The sequence below is a fragment of the Capsaspora owczarzaki genome (genome assembly GCF_000151315.2).
Source record: "Capsaspora owczarzaki ATCC 30864 unplaced genomic scaffold supercont2.2, whole genome shotgun sequence".
Lineage (NCBI taxonomy): Eukaryota > Filasterea > Ministeriida > Capsasporidae > Capsaspora > Capsaspora owczarzaki.
In genome coordinates, this window is record NW_011887293.1 from 708,666 (window position 1) to 733,487 (window position 24,822).

The following is a 24,822-nucleotide window of genomic DNA, read 5'->3' on the forward strand; positions in this document are numbered from 1 at the left end:
TGATGACGATCATCATCAAAGTAGACTTTGTCAAATGCGTGCTGGTTGATGGTGGAGGAGGCAAACGAAAGAAAGAACCGCAATCCAATTTTGCATCTCCAAATACTCGCCGTGTCGTGGGCCTTTGACTCTCTCTCTCTCTCTCTCTCTCCCTCTCGAGTGTGAATGCAAGTAGTAGTTCTGGGTTGTTTTTGACGAATTTTTGATGCTCCAACTGCGGGGTTCACTCTTGCAACTCCATTCAGCAACAATGCGTTGTCGACTGTTGGTTGTTGTTTGTGCCGCTCTGCTGTTGCTCGCCTGCCTCCAAACAGCAGTGGATGCGCAGTAAGCCACACCGCCTTTGCTCCCCCACTTTTGAGTCCCCAACACCCTTCTTTGTTCTGGGTTGGCCATGCATTCCCCCACCCATCTCCTCTCATCCATTGTATGGAAACAGCCGGAGCCTTGATCGGCTGAATGCTAAACAAAACCCAACCCAACCCAACTCACTCCACTCACCCGGCTCCAACTCCAACTCCACACTCAAATCAGATCATTCCGCCTCGAAGCAGGCGACGGGATTGCCCTCACTGTCGAGACCACGCCCGTCGTGTCGTACGAGGTGCTGGTCGACGGCCGCCCTTGGCTGCAATCGGGCGTCACTGCGCTCTCGAGCCGCGGCAAATTGTACACGTCCAGCGTGGGACTGCGCTTTGTCGATGCCGCCATGGTCGCCGACCGCGATGCGCTCCTCGGCGAGTTCCAGAAGCTCACTCTCATGTGGATCACGGCGGGCGGCACGGCCTACAACACGTCCTTTGTTGCGTACAAGTCGGCGCCCGTTCTGCGTTTCATTCAGGATTTCCCCTATGTAAAAAACACAAGCAAATCTCGCATTGACGACGGTGGCAAATTGTTTTTTTTTAATTGTCAGTCTGATCATTGTTCTAACTTTGTTGGTTCCATTTGTTCTTTTGGTGCCGCACACACAGGGCGTGGAGGATTGCTCGAACGGCGGCAACTCGGACATCGTTTCAGCATTCCCGGCTTTCCGGACCTCGGAATCATCGGATCTCAACTATCTAACCTACTACAACACGTTTGCTGTTCCGCACATGGGTGAGTTTGGGCGCATCTCTGTCCTGGCTTGGATTATTCGGGAGAACTTGCCGTGCCAATGTTGAATCTGACTGTACTCGCCCATACCCGTCAATTCTCAGCTCATTGGCCCGATTCGAGCTATCCAGGTGGGGGCGGCAGCGGTGTTCCACTCGTCTTGTACAACGAGCAGCTGCGAACAGTCCTCCTGTCTCCTGCATCAAACTTTTTGGTGGCGACGCAGACTTATGCACCTTCCCTTGACGGCCAGTTTGCCGCCGGAATTCTCGGCACGGTCGAGTCCATTCCGGTTGGCTTTTCGCAGGACTTTGTGCTCTTTGGCGGCTTTGGTGTGCGCTCCACGTTCGCAGTTTGGGGCGAGTACCTCCTTGCGCGATACAAGAAAGCCCGCGCGACCTTTGACTCTGATTTGAGCATCTCGCATCTTGGCTATTGGACGGTAATGGCTGAGTTTGTGCTGAGCTTGTGCTGAGTTGGTGCTGGTGGGCTATAGTGAGTGCATCTGGCTCACATTGTACTGTGTTCTTACTCTACTCCACAAACACACACAGGACAATGGCGCGTACTACTACTATCAGACCGAGAGCAACACGACCTATCAGCAGGTAATCATACCACTTCACAGTTCCTGTTTTGGGTTGGATGTCCTTGTCTCTTGCTTGCAGTTATAAGCTGACGCCTTGAGCCGTGCGCGCCCAGACGCTGCTTGACGTGCAAGTCAACCTGAATGCCACAGGTCTCCCCGTGCAGTACATGCAGTTTGACTCTTGGTGGTACTACAAGGGCATCAACGACGGAGTCACGCTTTGGGAGCCCATGCCGTCAGTGTTCCCGTCCGGCCTGAACCAGTTCCTGCTTGGCGACATGCCAGTTGCGCTGCACAACCGCTACTTTGCTCCTGATAACCTGTACCGCGCGAATTACTCTTTGATTTGCGAAGACTGGGGCTGCTTGCCGCTCGATGAAGCCCTGTTTGAGCACATGATGAGCCGTGTCAAGCCGTGGCGTACCTTCTTGTACGAGCAAGATTGGCTTGTGGATACCTTCCTCAACTTGAACTGCACCCGCAACAATGTCACCAACGCAATGACATGGCTGCAGGCCATGGGCAACGCTGCTACTCGCCAAGGTGAGGGTTTCAACGCAGCTACCAGCCAGCCAGCCGGCTGGGTTCGGAGTACTCCAAAGCACTGTAACGCTCACTTCCGTTTTGCATTAACTTTTGGTAGGCATGACCGTTCAGTACTGCATGCCTCTTCCCAACTTCCTGCTGGCTTCGGTCACAGTGCAGGCTGTCAACCAGGCTCGCGCGTCGGACGACTATCGCCCGTCTTTCCGTCAGGTAAGTGAAATTCTGAATGAGTGCGCTGTCGTTACAAGATAACCCTTCCACCCCCCCCCCGCCCCGCCTCCTCCGACTTACGAATTTTGCACTGCTCCATCCACTGCAGTGGGAGATCGGTCCGTCCAGCATGCTCATCTGGGCCCTCGGCATGTTCCCGTTCAAGGACGATTTCTGGAGCAACTCGACCCAGCCAGGCTGCAGCACCAACTACCCTCGCTGCTACGAGCCGCAGCCGTATCTGCAGGCGCTGGTTGCCGCACTGAGTGCCGGTCCTGTCGGCCCTTCCGACCGCATTGGCTACGCCGACCCGGATGTGATTTTGCGCACTTGCCGCGCCACGGATGGCCTCCTCTTCAAACCCGACCGACCTGCGATTCCCCTTGACTCGACTTACCGCGTGGGCTTTGCCAACGCCAGCACAGTCAACGTGATTGAGACCGAGAGCGACTTTGAAGGTGTCCGATGGCACTACGTCCTCGCCACCGAGATCGCACAGCCGTTCAACGTGACCTTGGCCGAGCTTCAAGAGCCGAATCAGCGCGAGTTTCTTGCGTTTGACTACTTTGACATTGGTGCTGGTGGCGTGCGTGTCACCCAGCAAGAGCCGCTGGTCATCACAACGCCGAATGTCCTGAGCGATCCTGCCAACGCAGTCCCGATGCGCTACACTGTCTTGGCGCCCGTCCTGCCCCGCAGCGGTTGGACCCTCCTGGGCGAGGCGCTCAAGTATGTGACTGCGTCGCGCCAGCGTTTCGCTGCGATCGACGACTCGGAGCAACGTCTCATCGTCGAGTTTACCGGCACCGTGGGCGAGGTTGTTGATCTGTCGGTTGTTGCGCCTGGTACAAGCAAGGTCAGGGAGAGTTGATAGGCTGGTTTTGTTTTTGCGAGTTGGCAAAAACACAAAACAAAGTGATGTACTCATTTCTTGTTGGCTGACTTGATTGTGCGCTTTAACAGGCAACTGTTGTCTCATGCCGCGTCTCAAAGCAAGGCGGCGGCACGCTCCTGTGCCGCGACAGCAATGGCTGCCAGTGCAGTTGAAGAAGCTCGAAACAGAGTTCGTCGTGTTTAACATTGGGATTTCCGTTTGCTCCCTCCATGCAGCATTCTCCGAGGCCATGTGTGTTTATGATCTATCTGTACTGGATACGAGCAGATGCAAAGTAGTACTGTGCTGGTGCACCACATGAACGTGACGACGAAACAAAACTCCAATCTGTGAAAAGTTGACAGGATTGTATTTTGAATTACGGTCCTTTCCCCGATATGAAGAGGACTTGACCAGCTTTCCTGCGGATCTCTGTCTGATTTCCCGAATTTCTCAGAGCGACACCCTATTTTGCTCAGACTTTAGTCTTCTTCTTCTTCACCAAAGCGAACGTCAAACTTGCCGTTCTCACCCTCTTCCAACCACTTTTCAACACAAACGCAGACAAGCCTTGATCTACCGCGATTATTGCAACCATGAGCTGGTTTGGCGGAGGCAACAACATGGAGAGTACGTTCACTTTCACTGTGCTTCGCAGCCAAAAAACTGTCTGTTGGCGTTCTGAGAGAGGCTGCAGACAACACCATCAACCGACTTAGAACATGCTACAGCTGTAATGAGCTTGACTGCGAAGTGCCGTTGCATTGTGAGTGAGTGCAGCGAGGCAATGGAGCTAGCAAGACTCGGAAAAGATGATGACGACACGCTCGGGTTTGTAGCCAAAGTCGCCGCGCCTCGCTTTCCCCAATGCAATGGTGCAAAAACAAGCCCAAGAAGAAAAAAAAAGCAGCGGTTTGTTATGACCGGCATCGGGCGCGGCGAGTGTTCGAAGCAAGGGGCGAGGACAGCGAGGACGAGAATGCAGAGTGGGAAGTGCGTTGCCGCTCGCTCGGAGGTCTCACTGTTTGGGGTTGGGTTGGGTTGATGGTCTGACTTTAAGCAACAATCAATCTACGTCTCATAGTGGAAGTGTGGTGGCGGGAGACGATGAGATGAGTGGTGCTCATATTCACTGTTTTGCTTGTTTTTGCTGCATTGGCACAGAGCACCTGTTTAATCTCAAGGTGAGAAGCACGCAAATGAAGATCAATCGCATATGAACAATGCGTCTTGAACAGAACGCGGGAAGAGCGCGCGAGTCCATCAAAGGACGAACGATCGCTTGAAACGGCCGAAATGATGCACTGGCTCTGAAACGGCGGCTTTTGTGGCTCTGTTTCGAGTCGACGCTCACGTTGGTGCTGTTCTTTTCCCCACTTGGCAACAGTTTGCAGCAAAGCAACTCGAGCGAACGGCCAAAAAGTGCGAAAAGGAGGCGAAAACCGAGCAAACCAAGCTCAAACAAGTAATGCCCACCCAGCTCATATTATTGATGGTACTCTGGTCCTCAATCGTCAAACCCGTGGATTCTCATTCATCAAATTGTTTTGTATTTGTTCACACAGGCCATCCAAAAAGGCAACATGGAAGGAGCACGAATTCACGCTGAAAACTCAATCCGGAACAAAAACCAGTCGCTCAACTTTTTGCGAATGGGTTCCCGCATCGATGCAGTCGCATCGCGCGTCGAGACCGCCGTCCGCATGAAGCAAGTTACTTCCTCGATGGCTGGTGTGGTCAAGGCCATGGATCAGGCTGCCAGCTCGATGAATATTGAGAAGGTTTGGCGTGTTTCGGGTTGCACCCGTTATTTTTGTTCGAAATGCCCTGTTTGAGCGTTGATTCTGATGCGCAACCGCTCTTGGCGACAGATCTCCATGATTATGGACAAGTTTGAACAGCAGTTTGAGAATCTCGATGTTCAATCACAGTACATGGAGAACTCGATGAACTCGTCAACGACGTTGACCGTGCCAGAAGACCAAGTCGACTCGCTCATGCACCAGGTGGCTGATGAGCATGGACTCGAGCTGAACATGGAGCTGAATAGCAACAAAGTACCTGACACTGCAGCCTCCAACGCTGCTGCCGAACAAGACGAGCTTTCCGACCGGTTGGCACGCCTGCGACAGAACATCTGAGTTTGGCCACGATTTCGTCTTTGTTCATGGTTTGTGATGCATGCATTTCATTCTCTCTCTTCCGTCCGTTTGTCAGCCAATCTCGGGATGAACATTCCTTGTCCCAAATACAAAATTCAGACTGCTTTCAGGATTAGCACACTTGAAAAAAAGCAATATCTGTATTCGCTCGAAACAAAGACTCGAGCAAAGAAAAAAAAATGAAGGGCAACACAAGGTGCGAATGCCTTAGGGATTGCCATCCTTGATGCTGCGTCGGGCAAAGACATTCTTGATGACCACGCACTTGCTATAATCTAGACGCAACACTGGAGCAGGCGTGTCGACAAAAGATCCCGGCGCCGCAGCACGCTTGTGAAACTCGCTTGCTTGTTGAAGCTTGATGAATTCCGCGAAAAACTGTCACAAGAGCACCATTCAAAAGTACATCAGTACGCAATTACCAATAACAGGAGGCGGGGGGGGGGGGGAGAAACACATCACTTGCAAAGAGTCTGCAGGCACTTACTTCAATAATTTCGGCATCTCCAGCTGGAACATCCAACTCGTTCATGACATCGACAGAAACGCGACGCGACCGGACCGAGTTGCTATTGGCCCAGTTTCCCGTGAGCGAGCTCGTCGCGCTGGGTGCGGTGGACGACGGGAGGGACATGGAGTTGAAAACGCTGACATTGGAGAAGGAAGCCATCGAGAAGGCGTTGGGCGAAGCCGGGACGGGGCTGCGCGGCGAAGGAGAGAAGGGCGTGACGGCCCCACTCACGCCTCCGTACGCTGCTGACGCGGAAGGAGGTGGGTAGTAACGCGAAGAATGAGCTAGCTGTTGTTGTTGTTGCTGCTGCTGTAGAGCGGGGAGGTTGGGGGCCGAGCTCTGTGACCGCATCGCCGGGTTGGATCCTTGCCAAGCTGCCGGCCCAGCATATTGAGTCGAGGATACGGTGGGCGTCGCAGGCTGCGAAGCATACGCGGAGGTGCTCGTGACATGGCCTGGAATGGCATGCAAATTTCCACCGGCCCGGTTTGCTTGTCCAACAGACCCGCGACGCACACTGCCTGTGGAACTACTACTGCTGCTGCTGAGCGATGCGCGCGAAGTTCCACCCAATTGGGGAAGTTTCGCGCTGCCAGCGCCTGTCTGGGCGGAGCGATCGCCCGCCGAGAGGCAGTACAGGTGATAGAAAAAGAACGCCTTCGAGGCCATTTCGAGCAGCGAGCAATGCACGCTGGCCAAGAAGGCATCTTCGTCTTTAAACAGTCTGTTCTTGCTGAGCATGATGTCGATAAACGTGCCCTGATACGTGGGTGTTCGAGCTGTTTCATTCTCGAAATCGAAAACGGACACGTATCTCTGTCAAATCGAAAAACAACAACCACAAGTGAGAGATCGTCATGGCAGGCGAGAAAACCACCCCCACCCCCAAAAAAGCAGTCGAAGCGACATACTTCTACAGCTTTGGGCAAGCTATACTGCTTGCTCATTCCGACCAGCTTGCAACGGGCGAGATCGCTGAGGGCGAGTGGGCGCAAAATCCATGGAATAACTTGCTTGTTGGAGGGACCGGCAACAAACAAGGAGAGCGCAGTGACAATATTTCGGACGGATCTAAATTAAAAAAAAAAGCGCATGCCCCAACATCGGAACGAGTGAGACAAAAAAAAAAGCAAACAAAAAAAGCCCCTTCGACAATCATTGCAATACGTCCCAAATAACCATACCCTTCGTTCTCATTCTTGCCAATCACCACCACCGGACGCCCCTTGAGGAGGGCAAACACGAGGTGCTTGGCAAAAGAGTAGCGAGCACGGAACTCGAGCAACCCAGATCCTGGCTTGGTCTTTGACCTCGAGTAGACATGATCGGCGAAAGAAAGCAAAGAGCTTGTGACGATTGCTCTAGATGATCGTTTGGTAGGAGGCGACAAGGCTGAATGAGCGGGATGCGCTGGGGTTGCGTCAGATCGATGGCTGCCTCCGCCATGACCGCTGCTCAGGTTGGTGGAATCGCCTCCAGCACTTGTATTGTCGGAATGAACCAGGACTGCGTGGCCAGGATAATTCGCATGCGTGACGCTGACGCCATCGAGATGCACCGAACCAGAGTCGGACGCTGTCGTCTTGTACGCACCGGTAAGGTGGTACAAGGCGTCTCCGGGACTGCGCCATGCTCCATGCGACGATATCATAGAATCCGTTCGGCGACTCTCGCCAGTGCCGCTGCTTGGCGATGGCGAAGACGAAACCGCCGGGAAGGGCTCGGGACCAGCCGAGTTGATCGTGGCAAAGCTGCCCGAGAAGCTGACATCGCTGCGGGTGCGCGGGTGTGGATAGACGGCCATGTCTTGATCGTGTCGCTGACTTGTAGTGGACATGGCGTCATCATGCGGCTGCTGGTGGTGCTGGTGCTGCTGTTGCTTTGAGAGTGCCGGATCATGCAGATCGGTCTCTGGCGACAGCGTGGCAGAGTCGTGAGTGAACGAATCAGCCAGGACAGTGGGCGACGGGTGCTCTTCGTTGTTCAGAGTAACCAAAGAGTCGCGCAGGTGAACTGCGCTCGGTTGTGTGTTTGACGGGCTGGCAAAGGGGCTGTCAGTGTCCAACTCTTCGCCGTGCTCGGAGATGGACCGCGGCTGCGATGGCGGAGCGCCACTGGTTGTGCCGCGGCGGGAGCGTTCCACGGGCTCTGAGAGACCAGACATGGGGTCTGCTGAATGCAAGATCATCGGGCTCGGAATCTGTTCAATCACCATGCCCTGGTCGCCGCCAGCTCGCACGACACACTTGTTCATATCGAGATCCTCAACGGCATCAAAGAATTCCGACTCGTTGTCACTCATCGACTCGGCGTCAAACCCAGCACTGGTGGCGCCCGACCGCGACGACGAGCGGTACGCGGACATGTTGGTCGAGCTCGAGTTGCGCGTCATTCCATGCACGATCGGCGCAGCAGAGGCGGGAGTGCTTGTCGCGCCGGACGCGCTGCCTCCGAGACCAGAGTAGTAGGCTTCAGAGGAAACCGGCGCAATCGGCGAGGTTGGGGTTGCGAGGGATGCCAGGGACGTCGATGACGGCGATCCTGGAATACGTTGAGGTAGCGCGTGCATCGGCGGCTGGTGCTGCTGCTGGGACGCGACAAACGAGCTGACCCCGCCGACAAGGTCATCGTACATTTTTTGCCGATCCCGTCGCTGGACTTCCAGGTCCAACAGGGCCCGCTCGACCTCGGCCAATCGATCTCTAAGGTAGGGTGGCGGAATGCTAAACCCGTCAATTTCGAGTTGAATATCCAGGCGCAAACGGCTGTACTGATGGATCAAGTTGACGAGCGAGGTGGTTGACATGCGATGGGCCTCCACACGATCCACGAAAAAGTTGAGCACCAGGCTGTGGCCGAGCGTGAGCAAGGAGCTGGCAGGCGCCATGACCTGCATTTCCTCCTTTTCCACTTTGAGCACAAAGGTGGGGCGCCGAAAGTGGTCGAAAATTCGCTTGAGTGCCGCCATGGCAGGATCATGCGTAATTCCACAAAGTTCCTGCAGCTGACGCAACCGAACATCAAAGCGACGTGGTTGCGTGACGGTTTCCAGGAATCGAGGCTGCAAAGCAACAGAACAAAACAAAACAAACAAACCAAACCAACCAAACAAAAAAACCAAACCAAACAAACAAATAAAACCAAAATAATGACAGTCCAAGCGTCGACACACACGTTCCGAGTGAGTCGAGGTAGGCAAAAGCTCCAACACACACACACACACACACACACACACTTTGTGCTGCAAATGAAACGTACAGCAGGGCGCACAGAACTGTCAAAATCAAGAGTATGATCAGGCGAGCTTGGATTATCCGGGTTGAGGACCGAAGAGCGTCTGGAAGTGATGGTGTTCTGAAAGACGGAAAGCGGCAGAATAACGGATGAGGATTGTTGCTTGTTTGGACCCGCGTGCAACTCCTTTTTCAAACCCTCTCACAATCTCGTTTCATTTTTCAATACCTTGGTCTGACGTGCTCGCAATTGCGCATGCCAAGCACTCATCTCAGGATGAGCCACTCGAGGACTAACAGCATTCATCATGAGCTCCGTTTCACGAATGTACGAATCGACGGAATCGGCCGTGACTGCGGTCGGGCGTTCCAAGTGTGACTGGCGTTGATGGGATGGAAGAAACAGTCAGTGTCAAAGAATTCCACAATTGTTGGCGATAGACGAGAGGCTTTCTTCGAAAGCAGCTGACCTTTTCTCGCAGAACGACCGAGCTTTCGAGGTCGATTGACTGGTAGTCGGACTCTGGGCGCCGTTCAAGCAAAATCTGCTTGGTGTAGACCAGATCGTTGCGCCGGGTCTCGAGATCTCGGTAAAAGCCAAGATGGTTTCCGTACTTGAGGTACTCGGAGACCTTGGCGTGAATGGGACCAAAAGAAAGCAACAAACAAGCGTTCCGAGACATCAAATTCGAGATTGTCAGTCCTTTGCAACAAGGTGCTACAGAGAGCGAAACACACACTCCCATGCATGTACTGTATTTGTAACTCACCTTGGAAAAGTCTGCTAAAAAGTCTTCAAAGTACGCCATGATTTTGTCAGGACTTCTGGTCACGTAGCTCATGCAATACGGCCGCACAAACCCACGCGCGTGCAAGTCATGCAAGGTGAAATGGTGGACCTGCAGAACAGGCAGTTCGTTTAGAACAATCCGGCAAGGCTTTCACGAGTCAAACCCTCAGTGGTGTGCTTACATAAGCATGCGCTTTGTCGCTAGCTTCTGTCATGTACACTTGTGCATCAACAGGCATTGCAAATCCCTCACTAGTTGAAAATCCAAAAACAATGGGATTGCATTCGTGTAGAAGCGCCTCGAGTGAAAACGCGATCAAATGAAGTCCAACTTTCCACCCAAAACTCACCTGGATGACTGCTGGTAATCAACAGACATGATGCGCACGACAAAGCTGTTGAGATTGAAGCGATCGGCGTTCTGGGGCGGAATGACCAGCAAGGGCATCGGGCCTTCGAGCTCGGAAAACTCGGACAGAACGATAAAGTCGTCGGTGAAGCTGGACGATGACGCCGACTGCGCCGCAGACGTATTCATCGATGTTGCTGGGAGTGCTTGCTGGGAGTATCCTGGCGTCGGCGAGCTCGAGTGCGACTGGTGACGCGACGCCAGAGAGGACGACGATGATGCAGCAGCAGCAGCGCCGGGTTGTGCAAACGCGCTCGGGTGTGGCGACGACGTAGCAGGGGGCGCAGGCGACGCCGAGCTGCTGCTGGCGGTCTGAATCACAGCGCCAGACAGCAGCGACATGATCGCAGTGAAGGGAGCGTACGACCCCGAGCTCGTCGGAGCAGCAGGAGCGAAACCAGACGCCGATGCCGGATTGCTGCCGCCGTCAGCGCCACCAGGACCGCCGCCACCGCCGAACGACATTTGTGCGTGGGATTGCAAACGAACCTGTGTGGAGCTTGGACGAGAAAGCTGGGAGAGAGGGAGAGAGGGAGCGAGAGAGAGAGCCGGAGATCACGCTTGGCTGTTGGAATGGATTCAAGCCTGGCTTTGGCCTTGGTGCTGAGAAGCGATGGCGACTGTGCCAGGAGCGTGACAACAATCAGAATGGAAAAACAGAAAGCGCGAGTTGGGGGGGGGGCCCTTGTTTTGCGAGCGGGGATTTTGACGTAGACCAACAGGCAATGGAGAATCAATACAAATTGGAACCAACAAAGAAAAAAAAAAAAAAAAAAAAAAAAAAAAAAAAAAAAAAAAAAAAAAAGAGTGTAGCTCGAAAGGGCTTCGATTGGGTTACTCGTTTTTGTTTTGTTTTTTGTGTTGGTTTTTTTTTCCCTTCCAAATGCTGTCATATAAGAATATGAAGCCGAGCCAGCGCGGGTTGTACGACAGGCTCAAGAATACACTTCAACATTTCTGGTAAGAAGCAATCGAATGTATTGCAGAGTATAACAACGTGTGTCTTGACGAAATGGACAGCCTGTACGGGGAAGAGGTTGGCGATGCTGGAGCGCTGGCGATTGCTGAGGCACTTAAAGTCAACACGACGGTGACCAAGATCGAGTAAGGCACCTCACTTTGATTCGTGCATGTGAGTGGGTGATTTCAGCAGAGGGCATTCAGAATACTGATGATGGGGGATGAACAGGCTTTGTCAGAATCAGATTGGCGAAGTTGGTGCGCGCGCGCTTGCCGAGACACTCAAAGTGAACGAGACAGTGACTTGGATTGCGTACGGCAGCTCACTTTGACTGATGCATGTTAGGAGCATTTTTAGAGTGCTCATCGACGGACTGAATGAACAGTATTTGGAGGAATCAGATTGGCGATGCCGGAGCGAGCGCGGTTGCTGAGGCGCTCAAAGTGAACAAGACAGTGACTTGTCTCATGTAATGATCTCACTTGGACCGATGCATATGAGTGAGTGATTGAGCAGAGTGCTCACTGAGGGGGAGAATCTGGACAGTCTGGCTGAGAATCGGATTGCCGATGCTGGAGCGCAGGCAATTGCTGAACTGATCAAAGTGAACAAGACGCTGGCATGGCTCAAGTAGGTTGCTCCGATATTGAACCAGGGTCAGCCATACCTTGCTACGCCGTCATCTTACTCACCGATCGAGCGACAGTCTGTCATGGAACTTCATTGGCGAAGTTGGTATTCAAGCGATTGCTGATGCACGCGAGTTCAATCCCACTCAGATTGATCTTAAGTAGGGCGTTTGTCCGATCAAGTCATGCTTTCAACCGATGGAATGGCCCTTGCTGACTGATACTCATTTATGTTGCTTGTTCGTTGCACAGCATTGACGACCAGAGTAACCCTCTTGTACTCTCCTTGCTTCCACGATTGGCGACTGCTGACGACCTTCAGACCGTGTTTGGCTTGTTGACCAGCGGACCGGAGCTGGAGGATCAGCTCGCATCTCTACCGGCACTGCCGACTGAGATTGCCGACCTCATTATGGACGAAGCGTGCTACTGGCAAGGCGTGCAGCGCACCAATCGAGCCTATTATTTTGATAGTCTGAGCGTCACTGTACCAAAGAGCAGCACGGGGAATTCGATCCGTGTAAAGGCAATTCAAGTGCTTCTTGACGTGAAGCATGTCGATGCCAACGACTCAGAGCCGTGCGTTGTTAAATTGATTGTCCGAGATACGCAAGGTGCTGTTCAATACGAATGCACTGCGAAACCGACTTTGGTCGATTCGACCGTCTGGCGTGTGACAATCCTGCCAGCCAACCATCCTGTCATCCGACAAATGCGTGAGGGCTGGAAGGTTGACTTTCAACCCAGCAAGTCTCCGGGCGGTGGGCGATTCGAGTCACTTCATGTCGGATATATTGAAAGACAAGATACATAATGGAAAAAAACCCCTCATGGTCTGAACGCATTGAAAATCGTACTACGAGATCTAGGGCATCCGCACAAAGCACACAAAGGAGAGCTAAATTGGGCGAGTGATTCAGTGAATGAACTCGCACGTTGTTGTGCGACCTGCAGCGTTCCACTTTGCTCGGCGAGTATGAACATGAACGTCAAGAATGAACGAGCCGAGGCGAACACGAAGCACTCTGGCATTTTGTGACTTTTTCGGGGTTTTCGGTTTGGTTTATTGGTTTTGACTCGACATGTTTAGTTGCGGTCGTCTCACCGAGACAGCGCGAGTCGAATAGCAGTCAAGAACACGAGTAAATGTTTGTTGCCAAAGAGAGTTGCATGTAGTGCAAAGTGTCGAACGTGTTGTCGACGTGGACAGGATGGATCGGACTGGCAATGACGAAGGAGGAAAATCGACCAAAGTAGTTTTGAGCTCTTGTGAGACGAATGTCCGGTATCGTTCGTTCCCAAACTCCTCCAACTGTAAATAGCTCGGCTTTCTTCCACTTCCATCCCCCTTCTGTTCGTCCAAAAGCCAAACCGCTACTCGCTTGCGTGTAGCTCGGCCTCCGCACAGCGGCCGCCCACCGCAACCTCGCCAAATCGTGCGCCTGTTCAACGTCTACAGGTATCCCTGCAAATGACAGTTGTAGACAAAACCGATCGATTTCACATGAACGCTCGCAGCAACAAAAAGCACCACACACAGTCAAAACTGGAAAGGATCCCCCTACCGCTCAGCGCTGGGAGAGTTCTGGTAGGAGGGCGGAGCTGACATCACAGGTTGGAACGCTTTCTTGCTGACAAGCTTGATGAGGGCCTCAACTAGCGAGTGCTTGTCGACTTTGCAAAGCGAGTCGCGAGTCAGTGTCAAAATTGACAAGCGCAACTCTTCGAGGGTCTGGATGGTGGGCTCAGCAGCTCCCACCGAACGCAACGATGCCATCAGCGCGTTGAGACGATCGGGTTCGTACTTGACGACCAGAGCGATGTCAGGTTCGACCGCAGCGGCATGACTTTCTGCCGTTTGGGATGCAACGTCGTCCTTGCTTGTGTCGGAGCTGGGTGCAGACGCTTGTGCAGCCACCACAGATCCAACTTCAACAGCTACGCTCGCGGCCGCGTTGTCAGCCTCCAGTTGTTCGCTGGCGCCGTCGTCATCGATTCGAACACGTTTGCGTGTCGGGTGCTCGCCAAGATTTCCCTCCACGTCGGTCGTCTGACCATCCTCCGGTTGCTCCGGTTGCTCAGATTGCTCAGGTTGCTCCGCCTCATCTTCGGCAGGGGCCACCTCGGGAGACGATCGGCTACTGCTGCTGCTTCGTTTGCGCCGCACACGAACGGGCGATGCAAGCTCGATTGCCTCAAAGTTTTCGCTGCTGCCACGAAGGGAGCGACGCGTGGCACTGGTCGCAGATTGCGATGCGTTGGCGGCGGACTGTGTTCCTGATCGTCCTTGTCTCGCCTCCAATCGGAGGGCGTGTGCACGAGCAACGTTGGCCGCCGGATCTGCGAGGGCCTCGTGACGGCGAACACGGGCAGCCTCTTGCCAAGCACCGAGGGCCTGGCCTGGCGAATGGAAACCGCGAGCCACACGGCGCTGGTAAACTTGTTCCGCCGCCTCCAGAAACTCCGTGTTCATCGTGTCCATGACGGACTTTGCTTGGTCTTCGAGCTCTCGTGCACGGCTAATGACATGATCTGGGTCATCGGGCTCGTTGTAGATTCGCGCATTCTCGACAATGTGCTCGACGTCTTGCGTGAACTGGGATGGCAACTCGTACTCGTGGTCGTCCAGGCGACGGACCATGTCATTGAGGCAAAGGGGATTTGGCACCAGCAGCGCGTAGTCTGGGTGCGCATCGCTGTCGACCGGTCGCGCAAAGATACGCAGACGGCGATTTCCCGTCAGCTGATTCAGGACGTTGCGCAGAAAGATGCGGAGATTGCGCAGAATGGTCGTCTCATACTCGCGCATTGCGTCCAACTCGCGCGGAGTGAGGTGGGCCGTTCCACTGCCAGCGGTCGACTCTGGCGGAACGACTTGCAATGGTTCTCGGAGCAATTGCTCCTTTCGCTCGAGCAGGCGTCGTTGCCGCACACGCACGGGGTCGACCGAGCCGTCGCTGGCCAGGTCGCTCGCTTTAAACGTACCAGGAGGCAGGGCCAGCACTCTCTGCGGAATGTCCTGCCAGAATTTGGCCATGCTCTTTTCGTTGCGAGGGAAGGTGGCAGAGATGCACACCGTCGCGCGATGGAAGATGGCCAGGAGCGGAGCCGGCAGCTGGTCGCGAGTGGTGTGACTGGAAGTGGCAAACACGCAAACAGCCAACGTCGGCGGCATTCCGAGCACCAGCGACAGCAAAGTCGCGTGCACCTCTTCGCTGCTCGACTCCCAAAAGTTTTCAATCTGCGGAATGTAGAGCACGCACGGGGCACGGCGGCGCGCCTCTCGGCACAAATTGACACAGGCCTCCTCAAGAGACTTGGCAGACACGTCAGCAATAAGCGTAGGAAGGTCCACCGTGAAGATGGGCACATTTTCGAGCGCGTGCAGCGCCGCTGGCGCGATATGCATTGCTTGGCCATCTCCATCTCCCGCTCGACCGAGCAACAAGACGCGCGCGCGGGGATGGTCCACGTGGTCCCACAGTCCTGGCGTGGTCAGCATGGCATCCCCATTCGTTGCCATGGCGTTGGCGTTGGCGTTGGCGTTGGCGTCGGCGTTGGCGCTGTCGACGCTGTCTTGGTCATCGCCCTGCCGGTGAGTTGGCGCCATCCAGCCCAGCTCGTCTGTAAAGTCTGCCTCGATGAGCTCGATGGCATCGGCAAGAGATGCCGTTGGACCTGCTGCAGACTGGGACGTGCTTTCGCTGCTGCCAACAGCACTGCCGCTGGCGGACGTCTCCTTGCCGTTGGGTTTGGCGTGCTTGGCCTCCTTTTCAAACCATTCGGCTGCGTAGGCGGGAATGTTGATTGTGGGGCGCGGAACAGAGAGGAGCGTCGCAATTGCCTTGATGACCTTGAACGTGAGCTTGCCGAGCAAAGGCTCGAGCCAGGACGAGAGCGGCCGTCCGACCGGAATGACAGAGCGGTGGGAGGCCGGTGTGACCTTGCGCAACGCGTGCACCAGATCGCTTTGGGTGACCTTGACTCTGGAAAGATCGATGGCAAGCTTGTCTCGAGTGCCATAGATTTGCGGGAAATTCCGTCGAAGTGCGACCAAGCCTGCTTCTGCACACAGAGCCTTGAGATCGGCGCCACAGTAGCCCACAGTGCGCTCGGCCAACCACTTCAGCAACGGCGGCGCGAGAGCAGGACTCCATGCTTTGGTGTGAATGCCAAGAATGGAGGCACGCGAGGACGTGGATGGAAGAGGAAAGTGGAGCTCGCGATCAAATCGACCGGGTCGTCGCAGGGCGGGATCGATCGCATCCACGCGGTTGGTGGCGCCAATGATGACAATTTCGCCGCGATTGTCCATGCCGTCCATCAGGGCCAGCAGAGTTGATACAATGGACGAGTGGATTTGGTCTTGGCGACTCGAGCGCACCGGCGCCAAACCGTCAATCTCGTCAAAGAAAATGATGGACGGACGCATGGCAAAGGCCTGGTCAAAGAGCATCCGGAGCTGCCGCTCACTCTCGCCCACCCACTTGCTCAGGCAGTCTGCGCCCTTGCGCATAAAGAAGGCCACCTTGCGGCCACCAGCCTGGGAGCACTCGTTCGCCAAAGCACGCGCAACCAATGTCTTGCCGGTGCCAGGCGGCCCGTGGAACAAGACTCCTCGCGGAGGCGCAATGCCGAGCTTGGAAAAGACTTCCGGATAGAGCAGGGGCAGAATCACCATTTCCTTCAAAGCCAAGACATGGTGGCCGAGACCACCCACGGCATCAAAGGTGACCTTCGAGTCGAGGAGCATGGGGTCAATGTCCGCCGGGGTGCTCGGCACTCCGCTGGCGTTCGACTTTGCTCGGGCTCCAGCCTGCAGTTCGTCTTCGGTCATGTTCATCGGCAGAGTGCGAGAGCGCGCCTTGATTGCGCTCTTCCATGCCTTTTGAGCAAATCGGTCTTCAGGGTCGCTTGGATTTTCCGTGTCATCGTTGTTTTTGTTGTTGGTGTTGTTGCTGTTGCTGTTGCTGTTGCTGTCGGTGTTTGAATTTCGCCGTGTTGGACGCGGACACGTCTCTGAGAATCGAGGAATACCGGAATTAATGTTGTGATGCAGACTGGTACTGCGCCGTCGCTGCACTGGCAGTACGTCGCCCGGCAAGGCGTCCACGAGAAGGCTCCTTGGGATCATTTGTTTCCGGTCGCGCAACGAGTAAGCACGGCCAAAGTCGTCGCTCTCATAGCCGTCGATTCTGCTTTCCTTGCCACTCGAATGCCGAGCAGAAGCGCGCGTGGGCAAATTACGAAGCTTTCGGCGAGCAGACGAATGGTGAGCGGTTGAGCTGTCGTCATCGTCATCGTCATCCTCTTCATCATCCTCGTTTTCCTCCTCGTCCTCGAGCTCCAGGACGGATGCATCGCTTGAAGAGTCTGACTGCGAGTCGGCAGAGTCTTCAGACGAAGAGTCAATCTGTCTGGATCGACGACCTTGACTTGTGGGACGTGCCAGCTTGGAACTCGAAGCCAACGATCTGCACAACACCGAGAATGCAAGCCACGTTTGCAGTGAATAACCTCGATGCCAAACACGAAGACAAGTAACTTCAGAGCCCCAGACACCTGCGGAAGGCAAAACAAAGACACGTACTGATGGCGTTGAGGGCGGGAGGAGTTCGATGCGGTCGATTTTCCCGGTGTCGTGCTGCTCTCCTCGTCGGAATCCGTCTGTACCACTCGCGGGGTCGAGCGGCGAGCTAGACGCGAGCCCACCACCGACTGAACAGCCGCTTTGCTGGTCGGTTCGTGAGCTGGCGGTTTGGCGGCTCTCTTGGGACGCTCCGAGTCGCTGGCGTCGTCCGAGGCAGACCTGCTGTTGGTTGGTCGCATGGCGTGCGATTTCGGCTTGTTTTGCCTGTTGCCTGCGCGCTCGTCCTCAAGATCATCATCATCATCATTTTCGCTTGAAGTAGCATGCTCTGCAGTTCGGCGTCCGACCGACCTTCGATCGACGGGAGCATCGCGTGCATTGCCTCGCTTGGACGCTGAGGTGCCATGGTGGTCCGGATCATCATGATCATCATCGTGAACATCATGATCATCATCGTGATCATCATCGTGATCATCATCGTGACCTTCGTCCTCGTCGCTCTGCACCTGTGGCATTGTAAGGACAAAACCCGTTCCAAAACGCGAATCCGTTTCGATGATCATTGAGTTTGCGGGACCACAATGCCCCACTCCCTCCACCTTCCGACAATGTTTGATTTGCATTCTCAGGTCTGAGAATTGTTTGTTTTGATTACCTGTTTCGCATTCTGAGAAGCACTTGTCGTGCGACCGAGTCCGCTTGCGGTTCTTGCTCGCTTCGAATGCATGCTCCTGACGGACGAAGGCTCTTTGGTTTGTGCTTGCTTGACTGTCGCGTGGTTGGCGTTGCGAGCGGGATGTCGTCGTGAGTCGTCCTCGCGGTCGTCCTCGCGGTCGTCCTCGCCGTCGTCCTCATGGCTGATCTGTGCGTGCTCGACGCCATCACCACCGTCATCATCACCGTTGCCATCGTCATTGTCATCGTCATTGTCATCGCCTGTGCTGTCGTCCTGGTCGCTGCGATCGCGGTTGTTGCGTCGCGACGGACGGCTTTGGCTTTGCGCTCGGCTCTTCTTTGCATGGCGATGGTCAGCACGCGCGTCGCCGCGGGCACGCTCACGCTCACGAGCAAAATGCTGCTGGTGGGCGACAATCAACGCCGAGGCATGTGCGGCGGACTTGCGCTGCGTGCCGCGCATGGATGTTGAGTCGATACTAGTTGCAACACAATGAAAGGAGTGATGCGAAGCTGTGCACTGTCTGAGACTGATGTGATGCGGTGTCATACAGCAAATGCAATGGTGGCTAGTTGTTGGAAATGTGTAGAGGTGTTTTCTTTGCACTTGTGAATCTATGTGGAAATGCAAATTCAATTTTCTACGTCTCGAGACGCTAGCCAAACTTGCTGTACCGCCGAGCTGTAGGCTTTGCGGGTGGCTGCAATTTGGGTCATGGACTCGGCAGTGTCGTTTGGGTAGCAGCGGTTGGTGAGCAGGATGGTCGTGAAGCCGAGCTCGGGGTCGTTGCAGACCTGCGTTCCGGTGTATCTGTCGCGCCATCATCCGCACCAGGGTGCAATCATTGGACGAAACGGCAGCCAACAACGTAATCTCGAGACGACAGTGAGCCTCACATTGTCAGAAACAACACCCTCCCACAAAAAAAAAAAAAAAAACCAAACTCCCTCAACCAACGTCAAAATCACCCCCTTACCCAGTGTGCGTAAAGGTCGTCGGGGAAAGAGCTCCACAGGTCAAGTCCAGGTTGGTCGACCAGCCGAGGGCGCGCGGGGACTGCGTGGCATTGTACACTTTGGTGAAGAGCGCAACGGTGGTCGAGTTGATCCAGGGATTGTTGGGTTCGGCAAAGAGCAGCGAATGAACCAACACGGCAATGTCAACGGCGGTCGAAAACAGCCCAGCGTGTCCGGCGATCCCGCCGAGCGCGTACGAGTTGCCGTCCGAAACAACGCCTTGCAGCTGGATGTGGCGGTACCAAGTGTCGTTCCAGGTGGGAGCAATCCGCGCATAGTCGGCGCGCGGGGGCAGGAATCCAGTATCGCCGAGACGCAGCACGTCGATGACATGCAGACGGACGTAGGCCTCGTAGTAGCACTGCAGCCGGCCACTGATGGTGGCATGCGGATCGCCGCCTGCCGCCGCGCACGCCGGGAGCAAGTCTTGCTCCGTCACCAACCCGTGGTCGCGAGCGATGCGTCCAATCACAAACTTCATGGTGATCATGCTGAGGTCCGAGTACACATAGACCTGACCGACGGGGTTGGCGAGCGTCTGGTTGAGGACGGATTGGAAGATTTGCTCACGGCAGTCAAAGACCTCCGCAGCAAATGGCTGGGTGGTCTGCTTGCAACCGAATGCCACATCCCAGTACTCGGGGCTCGGATCCGGCGGGAAACCCGCGTTGTGCAGCATGAGATTGCGCACGGTGACCGTCTGCTTGCCCTGAGCGGCGAATGCGTCCGTCAGCAGGGACGGGTCCGCCACGGCCATGTCCAAGTCGAGCAAGCCACGCTGATACAGCGTCATGGCGGCAGTGGTGCTTGCAAGGACCTTTGTGAGCGACGCCAGATCAAACTTGGTCGTCGGGTGCATGGGCGGCGAGCCCGTTGATCCCGACGGCGCGAACGGCGGCAGGACATTGTCGTACGTCTGGTTGCCCAGTGCACGCAGGTACACAATGCCATTCGCTGCGACGACGGCCGCGACGGCGCCTGGGAAGACGCGTGACGCGAGCGCCGAGTCCAGCACGGCGTCCACGGGCGACCAGTCCACCGCGGCCCCAACAGCGAACGGGTATCGGTCCTTGACACGCACAGAAGGATGGGGAAGCGCGGCTGCGGCAGAGTCAGCGCGGCAGCTCAGCACGAGCGCCCCAAGCAGCAACAGGCAGCCACAAAAGAGCGGCAAAATCCGCTGCGGAGCGTTTTGCATTCAACAAAGAGGAAGAGTGGAGCATTTTTTTGTTCGCAGAACTGTACATGCAAGCGGAGGGTCGTTGCAGCTGCGATGGATGCCAAATGGTGGCAAGTAGCATGTACTGAAGTGAATCGGAGGTGATTTATCGTGACTTGTTGTTTGTGCGATCGGGCGGAGCTTTACAAATGGTGCAAGGCCCAAATGCGACCACGACACTATTCAATAGCGGGGGTTTGTCTCGAGTCAGTCAAAGAACAAGTTTTGAGAATCCGTGTTGGTGGATGAAGTTTGTATTAGTGTTGCATGAGAACAAGACAGCATTGAAAACTGAAGGAGACTTAAGATTGCAAAAAGAAAACGAGAAACATACATCGTCACAGACAAATGCGCTTATTCTTGATGCTGGTGCTGATGCTGAACAGCGGGGCTGGTGTACACCTCAAAGTGGCCGTTGGCATTCACGTCGACGGGCTTGCTACGGAGAAGCTTGGCAGCAGTGCCAATGACAACAAAGCGGACGATAATCGTCAGGACCAGGCAGAAGGCGTACATGACGGGTCGATAGAAGCTGCCAAAGCTCTCCAAAATGCCTATGAAACAGAATTGAGTTGGGAGGAGGGGGGGGGAGCGCGGTTGACAAACACTCATGTCAAGCTCAAAAGCAGTCGACTAACCAGTGGGCGGCGACATCAGGTAGTTGAGGTTGTTGCCAGTATACAGGGCCAACGAAGCGAGGACGAACGAGTGGTAGAGCGCATGCACAAAGAAGGCAAAGATGGTCACCGAAAAGCCGCGGCCGTACATGGAGACGAGCGGGAAACGACCCGTGTAAACCCACACCAGGGGGACAATGACGAGCGCCAAATGCTGCATGATGAAGAAGTGGATTTCGAGATACATTCCGTAATCACGAAAGTCCGGGAAGACCAACGCCAGGAGTCTGATCAGAGAAATAGGGAAACAGAGAAACAGTTGTGCAGTGAGATGAGTGAGATTGGCGTCATCATGCCTCTCGGCGCAGACAGACTTACGCGCCCCACAGACAGTGGATGTGAATGTGAAACAGGACGTGCCGCTTGAGGCTCTTTTCCGGCCAGAAGCAGAGCAGGAGGAGCAGGACGCTGAAAATGTGGCATGGCTGGAGCAAGAAGAGCAGGTGGCCGCGCACCGTCTTGTAGTAGATGGCCGATCCGTAGAAGACGAGCATGGCAACCGTGCAGAGCGCATCCAGAAGCCTTGGGAACCAGCCGCGGGACGACAGCGGGACGGTGGTCTCCGACACCAGCGTGCTGTTGTGCCAGCAGCCAATGTGTGTGTTTTCAGTGAGCTTTTCTGTACAGCAACCATCCACATCCACATCAACACACACACACACTTGACACCGCTTTGTGGATGATAGCGAAAAAGTGGTGGTGTGTTGGTGGATGTGGGTGGATGACACACTGAACTGGACAAGGGGGAGAAACGCCGACAACAGCAAAACAACGTTTACTGACCTCCAGTTGGGCAGGCGCTTGGCTGCGAGCCACACTGCAAGTGCAAACAGGATGTTGTAGATGACAAACTCGATGGCGTGCTGCTTGGGCGACAGGTGCCTTTTTGGGGTGTGTGTTGGGGTTTCATTGTGGCAAGTAACGGTTAGCAAGGGGTGAGTGCGCGCGGATGCGAATTTCGACAATCCCCCTTCGCTCAGTTTCAGTCTCTCTCTCTCACTTCGCCTCTCTTCCGCATAAACATTCACATTCACACAAAATAAGATGGCATCTCTGATTATTCAGCATCGGCAGTCAACGCTAAACTCGAGCAGCCGCTTCGAATAGAACCAAAATGCATCTGCGTTGTTGTATGTTTCAGCGTCGGTTTTTTTTTTTTTTTTTTTTTGTTACCAGCTGCCTTGCACGGACGTAACGCGGTCGGCGATCGAGGGAAGGTTGGGATGCAGTGAATGCAGGTGCTTTGCAATGGGCTCAAAGAAGAACTCATCGAGCGCAGTCAGCGTATCCAGAGCGACCTGCATCTTTGAAAGCGAAAAAAACAAAAAAAAAAAAAGCGGACTGTGTCCTCTCCAACAAAACTCAGACTGCTTGCGGCCAAATCCGGAAATGGACGAGGTGTCAAACAAAAATCGTCATTTATCAAAGGCAAAACAAAAAAAACAAAAAAAAGGGCAAAGTACAGTACCAACAACAACAGCAGCAGCAACAGTCGCAAACCCAAAATGATTTGTTAACAATGGCCTTGCTGAGCGGCATCGACATTGTCGTCTTCGTCCACATCGTCATCTCCAGCACGGCGAACAAGCCCGCACTGATTGCAGTAGCCAAGAATGCCATCATCTTCGGCAGACGGGTCGCCGGGCATGACAAAGCCGCAGTTGTGCCGTCTGCAAAGCATGCGTCGGTGTTCCGGAAAGCCCTCGAGCACCCGACGCTCGTCGGGACCCGTGCATCGTGGACACTCGCACAGGAATCCGTAAAACTGACGAAGATGCTCTCGGCGCTCCGCCTTGGGGTTTCGAATGTTCGAGTAGCACCAGGTGATTTCCGTTCCTTCAGCCACATCAATCACAGCGCGCGCTTCAAAGTGCGGCAAGCCGTCCACTAGAGGTCGGTGGAATGCATGGTGCTCGCGCATCAGAACGGGCGCGCACGAGTGATTCATCAGATGCCAGCATGCCGTGTATGCGCCGTACATTGTGTCCATCCGACCCGGCCCGAGCATGGAGAATGCGTTGCACTGATGGCGGTGAAAAATGTTGAGAAACTCGGGTCCGGGGATGCGCACTGCGGCTGGCACTAGCTCGTTGGCAAATTTCACGACAAACTGCAACAACAACAACAACAACAACAAAAAAAAAACCAAAAAAAAACAAACACCATTTTTTGAGTACCCAAACCAAGACCAAAAACAAGAATCAATCCAATTCAAGACGAGACAACAATTACGTACCTTCAACGTGTGATCGTTGTCATCCGCAAGAGTGGGACTGTACGCGAGATTCTTGGCAATGTTTTCGTACGAGTTTCGAAGCTGAGGCTCGCCGGGAAGTGGGAGCAGCTGCAATCGTTTGGCACGGATGGAAAGAATGCGAATGGCCTGGCGGAGAAGATCACTGATGACGTCGTTCGGGTGGATTGCATCGGTGCCCAGGAACGCCAACGCATTGCATTCGATCTCAGAGTGTAAATCCCTAGCTTTGCTTTCGTCGCGGCAGGCCGTCGAGCAAAAGTACACTTGCACGCACTTTTCGCAGCGCACGGTGAGCGCACATGGGTCGCTGTCATTCCCTTCGAGTGGAGGCTGCGACTCTGGTGAAATGGGCAGACGGGCTGCTCGAAACCGGTCTTTCGGCTGTGCCAACACATGCCGGAAACACGTCGAACAAACTCGGTCCTTGACATTCTCGCACACCGTACCAAGGAAGATGCACTCGCGCACAACCACTTCGCCTCGCCGTATTGGCCTTGTTGCGACCAAGCCGTACCCAGATTGTGGATTATACCTGTGCGAACCCGATTTCAGTACAAATTGGGTTTGGCATTTTCAGAAATGGTCAGCACCTGAGAATGCCGCACAAAATCCAAAGCAAGAATGATACTCGATTCCTCATACAAGCCTAACGAATTCATTGCACTACACCTGCGCACTTGTTGTACTGCTCTTCGACGGTACATGTGTGTGTGCGGTTTCGTTCAGCAACAACCGAACTCACCTCGTGCGCACAGGCATGCTATGCCGCGCAAAGTACTCGTCCATCGACCTCGCCCATGCTTCAGTGCGCGTGGTCTCTGGCGCCGGGTATGACGACTTTTGCGTGGCTTTGGCTCGCTGCGCAGTGGTGGATGTGCCAGCAGCGGCGTTGGCTTTGGCTGCTGCCTTGTGTCTCCGCTCGGATCGCGCCTGCCAACGCCGTTCGGCTGTCTCTACGTCGGTTTTGGTTGCTGCTACGTCGACTTCTGCCAACTTGCGCAGCGGCTTGGCGAGATCGAGCTCTTCGCTCATTTTTCAATGTTGTGACAATGGCTGGAAAACGACGACTGAAGCACCAATTTGAAATGAACCATTGTATGGACTGCATTTGCGTGAGTGTGAGTGTGATCATGTACAGCAAGTCATCGTCGCACTGTATGCTTTCACTCTTAGATTTCTGTTTTCTTTCTTTTTTTCGTTCTTTCTTCCATTTCCTACGTCCATGTCCAATCCGTTCGGGGGCGACAGCGATCCCGAGTCGGACGATGGCGGCTTTGGTGCGCCCTCTGCCACCCCAGCAGCAGCTGCGGCAACCAGCACCAACAACAGCACCAACAACAACAACAACAGCAGCAGCAGCAGCAGTGGCGGTGGC

General features: G+C 54.5%; 7 protein-coding genes across 7 annotated transcripts; 2 read left to right on the forward strand and 5 right to left on the reverse strand.

Annotated features, from left to right (window-relative positions):
• Positions 1-234: 234 nt before the first annotated feature.
• Positions 235-3,731, forward strand: CAOG_01397 (hypothetical protein). Its single transcript, XM_004349867.2, has 9 exons — positions 235-327; positions 535-853; positions 975-1,101; positions 1,203-1,540; positions 1,653-1,706; positions 1,801-2,230; positions 2,331-2,443; positions 2,553-3,299; positions 3,407-3,731. Exons 1-9 carry the CDS (start codon positions 251-253, stop codon positions 3,488-3,490), a joined length of 2,289 nt encoding a protein of 762 aa, XP_004349917.2. The 5' UTR covers positions 235-250; the 3' UTR covers positions 3,491-3,731.
• Positions 3,732-3,812: 81 nt separating this feature from the next.
• Positions 3,813-5,584, forward strand: CAOG_01398 (chromatin modifying protein 1b). Its single transcript, XM_004349868.2, has 5 exons — positions 3,813-3,947; positions 4,482-4,501; positions 4,705-4,782; positions 4,883-5,098; positions 5,189-5,584. Exons 1-5 carry the CDS (start codon positions 3,914-3,916, stop codon positions 5,456-5,458), a joined length of 618 nt encoding a protein of 205 aa, XP_004349918.1. The 5' UTR covers positions 3,813-3,913; the 3' UTR covers positions 5,459-5,584.
• A 23-nt stretch (positions 5,585-5,607) lies between these two features.
• On the reverse strand, positions 5,608-11,165 carry CAOG_01399 (hypothetical protein). The gene is made up of 10 exons (XM_004349869.2): positions 10,364-11,165; positions 10,196-10,265; positions 9,994-10,122; positions 9,694-9,855; positions 9,453-9,602; positions 9,249-9,344; positions 7,175-9,051; positions 6,902-7,061; positions 5,967-6,806; positions 5,608-5,857 (listed from the first exon to the last, which is right to left on the reverse strand). The coding sequence occupies exons 1-10, from the start codon at positions 10,885-10,887 to the stop codon at positions 5,687-5,689; spliced, it is 4,179 nt and encodes a 1,392-aa protein (XP_004349919.1). The 5' UTR covers positions 10,888-11,165; the 3' UTR covers positions 5,608-5,686.
• A 2,291-nt stretch (positions 11,166-13,456) lies between these two features.
• Positions 13,457-18,790, reverse strand: CAOG_08501 (hypothetical protein). The gene is made up of 3 exons (XM_011271781.1): positions 18,258-18,790; positions 17,603-18,108; positions 13,457-17,486 (listed from the first exon to the last, which is right to left on the reverse strand). Exons 1-3 carry the CDS (start codon positions 18,738-18,740, stop codon positions 13,574-13,576), a joined length of 4,902 nt encoding a protein of 1,633 aa, XP_011270083.1. The 5' UTR covers positions 18,741-18,790; the 3' UTR covers positions 13,457-13,573.
• Positions 18,785-20,495, reverse strand: CAOG_08502 (beta-lactamase). The gene is made up of 2 exons (XM_011271782.1): positions 19,255-20,495; positions 18,785-19,088 (listed from the first exon to the last, which is right to left on the reverse strand). The coding sequence occupies exons 1-2, from the start codon at positions 20,490-20,492 to the stop codon at positions 18,911-18,913; spliced, it is 1,416 nt and encodes a 471-aa protein (XP_011270084.1). The 5' UTR covers positions 20,493-20,495; the 3' UTR covers positions 18,785-18,910.
• A 254-nt stretch (positions 20,496-20,749) lies between these two features.
• CAOG_01402 (hypothetical protein) lies at positions 20,750-22,549 on the reverse strand. Its single transcript, XM_004349872.2, has 5 exons — positions 22,364-22,549; positions 21,974-22,072; positions 21,509-21,766; positions 21,152-21,417; positions 20,750-21,067 (listed from the first exon to the last, which is right to left on the reverse strand). The coding sequence occupies exons 1-5, from the start codon at positions 22,492-22,494 to the stop codon at positions 20,868-20,870; spliced, it is 954 nt and encodes a 317-aa protein (XP_004349922.1). The 5' UTR covers positions 22,495-22,549; the 3' UTR covers positions 20,750-20,867.
• Positions 22,550-22,603: 54 nt separating this feature from the next.
• CAOG_01403 (hypothetical protein) lies at positions 22,604-24,503 on the reverse strand. The gene is made up of 3 exons (XM_004349873.2): positions 24,190-24,503; positions 23,427-23,979; positions 22,604-23,300 (listed from the first exon to the last, which is right to left on the reverse strand). The coding sequence occupies exons 1-3, from the start codon at positions 24,477-24,479 to the stop codon at positions 22,704-22,706; spliced, it is 1,440 nt and encodes a 479-aa protein (XP_004349923.2). The 5' UTR covers positions 24,480-24,503; the 3' UTR covers positions 22,604-22,703.
• Between the last annotated feature and the right edge of the window lie 319 nt (positions 24,504-24,822).

Bases quoted from the DNA above. Each gene is read 5' to 3' on its own strand.
- CAOG_01397 (XM_004349867.2), top strand. From the start codon at position 251: ATGCGTTGTCGACTGTTGGTTGTTGTTTGTGCCGCTCTGCTGTTGCTC. The intron at 328-534 runs GTAAGCCACACC...CACTCAAATCAG, and splicing joins CAAACAGCAGTGGATGCGCA to ATCATTCCGCCTCGAAGCAG. The intron at 2,444-2,552 runs GTAAGTGAAATT...CATCCACTGCAG, and splicing joins ATCGCCCGTCTTTCCGTCAG to TGGGAGATCGGTCCGTCCAG.
- CAOG_01398 (XM_004349868.2), top strand. From the start codon at position 3,914: ATGAGCTGGTTTGGCGGAGGCAACAACATGGAGA. The intron at 4,502-4,704 runs GTGAGAAGCACG...ACTTGGCAACAG, and splicing joins AGCACCTGTTTAATCTCAAG to TTTGCAGCAAAGCAACTCGA. The intron at 4,783-4,882 runs GTAATGCCCACC...TTGTTCACACAG, and splicing joins AGCAAACCAAGCTCAAACAA to GCCATCCAAAAAGGCAACAT.
- CAOG_01399 (XM_004349869.2), bottom strand. From the start codon at position 10,887: ATGTCGTTCGGCGGTGGCGGCGGTCCTGGTGGCGCTGACGGCGGCAGC. The intron at 10,123-10,195 runs GTAAGCACACCA...CCTGTTCTGCAG, and splicing joins GCGACAAAGCGCATGCTTAT to GTCCACCATTTCACCTTGCA. The intron at 5,858-5,966 runs GTAAGTGCCTGC...CTCTTGTGACAG, and splicing joins GAGATGCCGAAATTATTGAA to TTTTTCGCGGAATTCATCAA.
- CAOG_08501 (XM_011271781.1), bottom strand. From the start codon at position 18,740: ATGCGCGGCACGCAGCGCAAGTCCGCCGCACATGCCTCGGCGTTGATT. The intron at 18,109-18,257 runs GTAATCAAAACA...ACAATGCCACAG, and splicing joins CTTCTCAGAATGCGAAACAG to GTGCAGAGCGACGAGGACGA. The intron at 17,487-17,602 runs GTACGTGTCTTT...GGTGTTGTGCAG, and splicing joins TCCCGCCCTCAACGCCATCA to ATCGTTGGCTTCGAGTTCCA.
- CAOG_08502 (XM_011271782.1), bottom strand. From the start codon at position 20,492: ATGCAAAACGCTCCGCAGCGGATTTTGCCGCTCTTTTGTGGCTGCCTG. The intron at 19,089-19,254 runs GTAAGGGGGTGA...ATGGCGCGACAG, and splicing joins ACGACCTTTACGCACACTGG to ATACACCGGAACGCAGGTCT.
- CAOG_01402 (XM_004349872.2), bottom strand. From the start codon at position 22,494: ATGCAGGTCGCTCTGGATACGCTGACTGCGCTCGATGAGTTCTTCTTT. The intron at 22,073-22,363 runs GTAACAAAAAAA...CACCCCAAAAAG, and splicing joins ACGTCCGTGCAAGGCAGCTG to GCACCTGTCGCCCAAGCAGC. The intron at 21,767-21,973 runs GTCAGTAAACGT...CTGGCACAACAG, and splicing joins AAGCGCCTGCCCAACTGGAG to CACGCTGGTGTCGGAGACCA.
- CAOG_01403 (XM_004349873.2), bottom strand. From the start codon at position 24,479: ATGAGCGAAGAGCTCGATCTCGCCAAGCCGCTGCGCAAGTTGGCAGAA. The intron at 23,980-24,189 runs GTGAGTTCGGTT...GGGTTCGCACAG, and splicing joins AGCATGCCTGTGCGCACGAG to GTATAATCCACAATCTGGGT. The intron at 23,301-23,426 runs GTACGTAATTGT...TTGTTGTTGCAG, and splicing joins ACAACGATCACACGTTGAAG to TTTGTCGTGAAATTTGCCAA.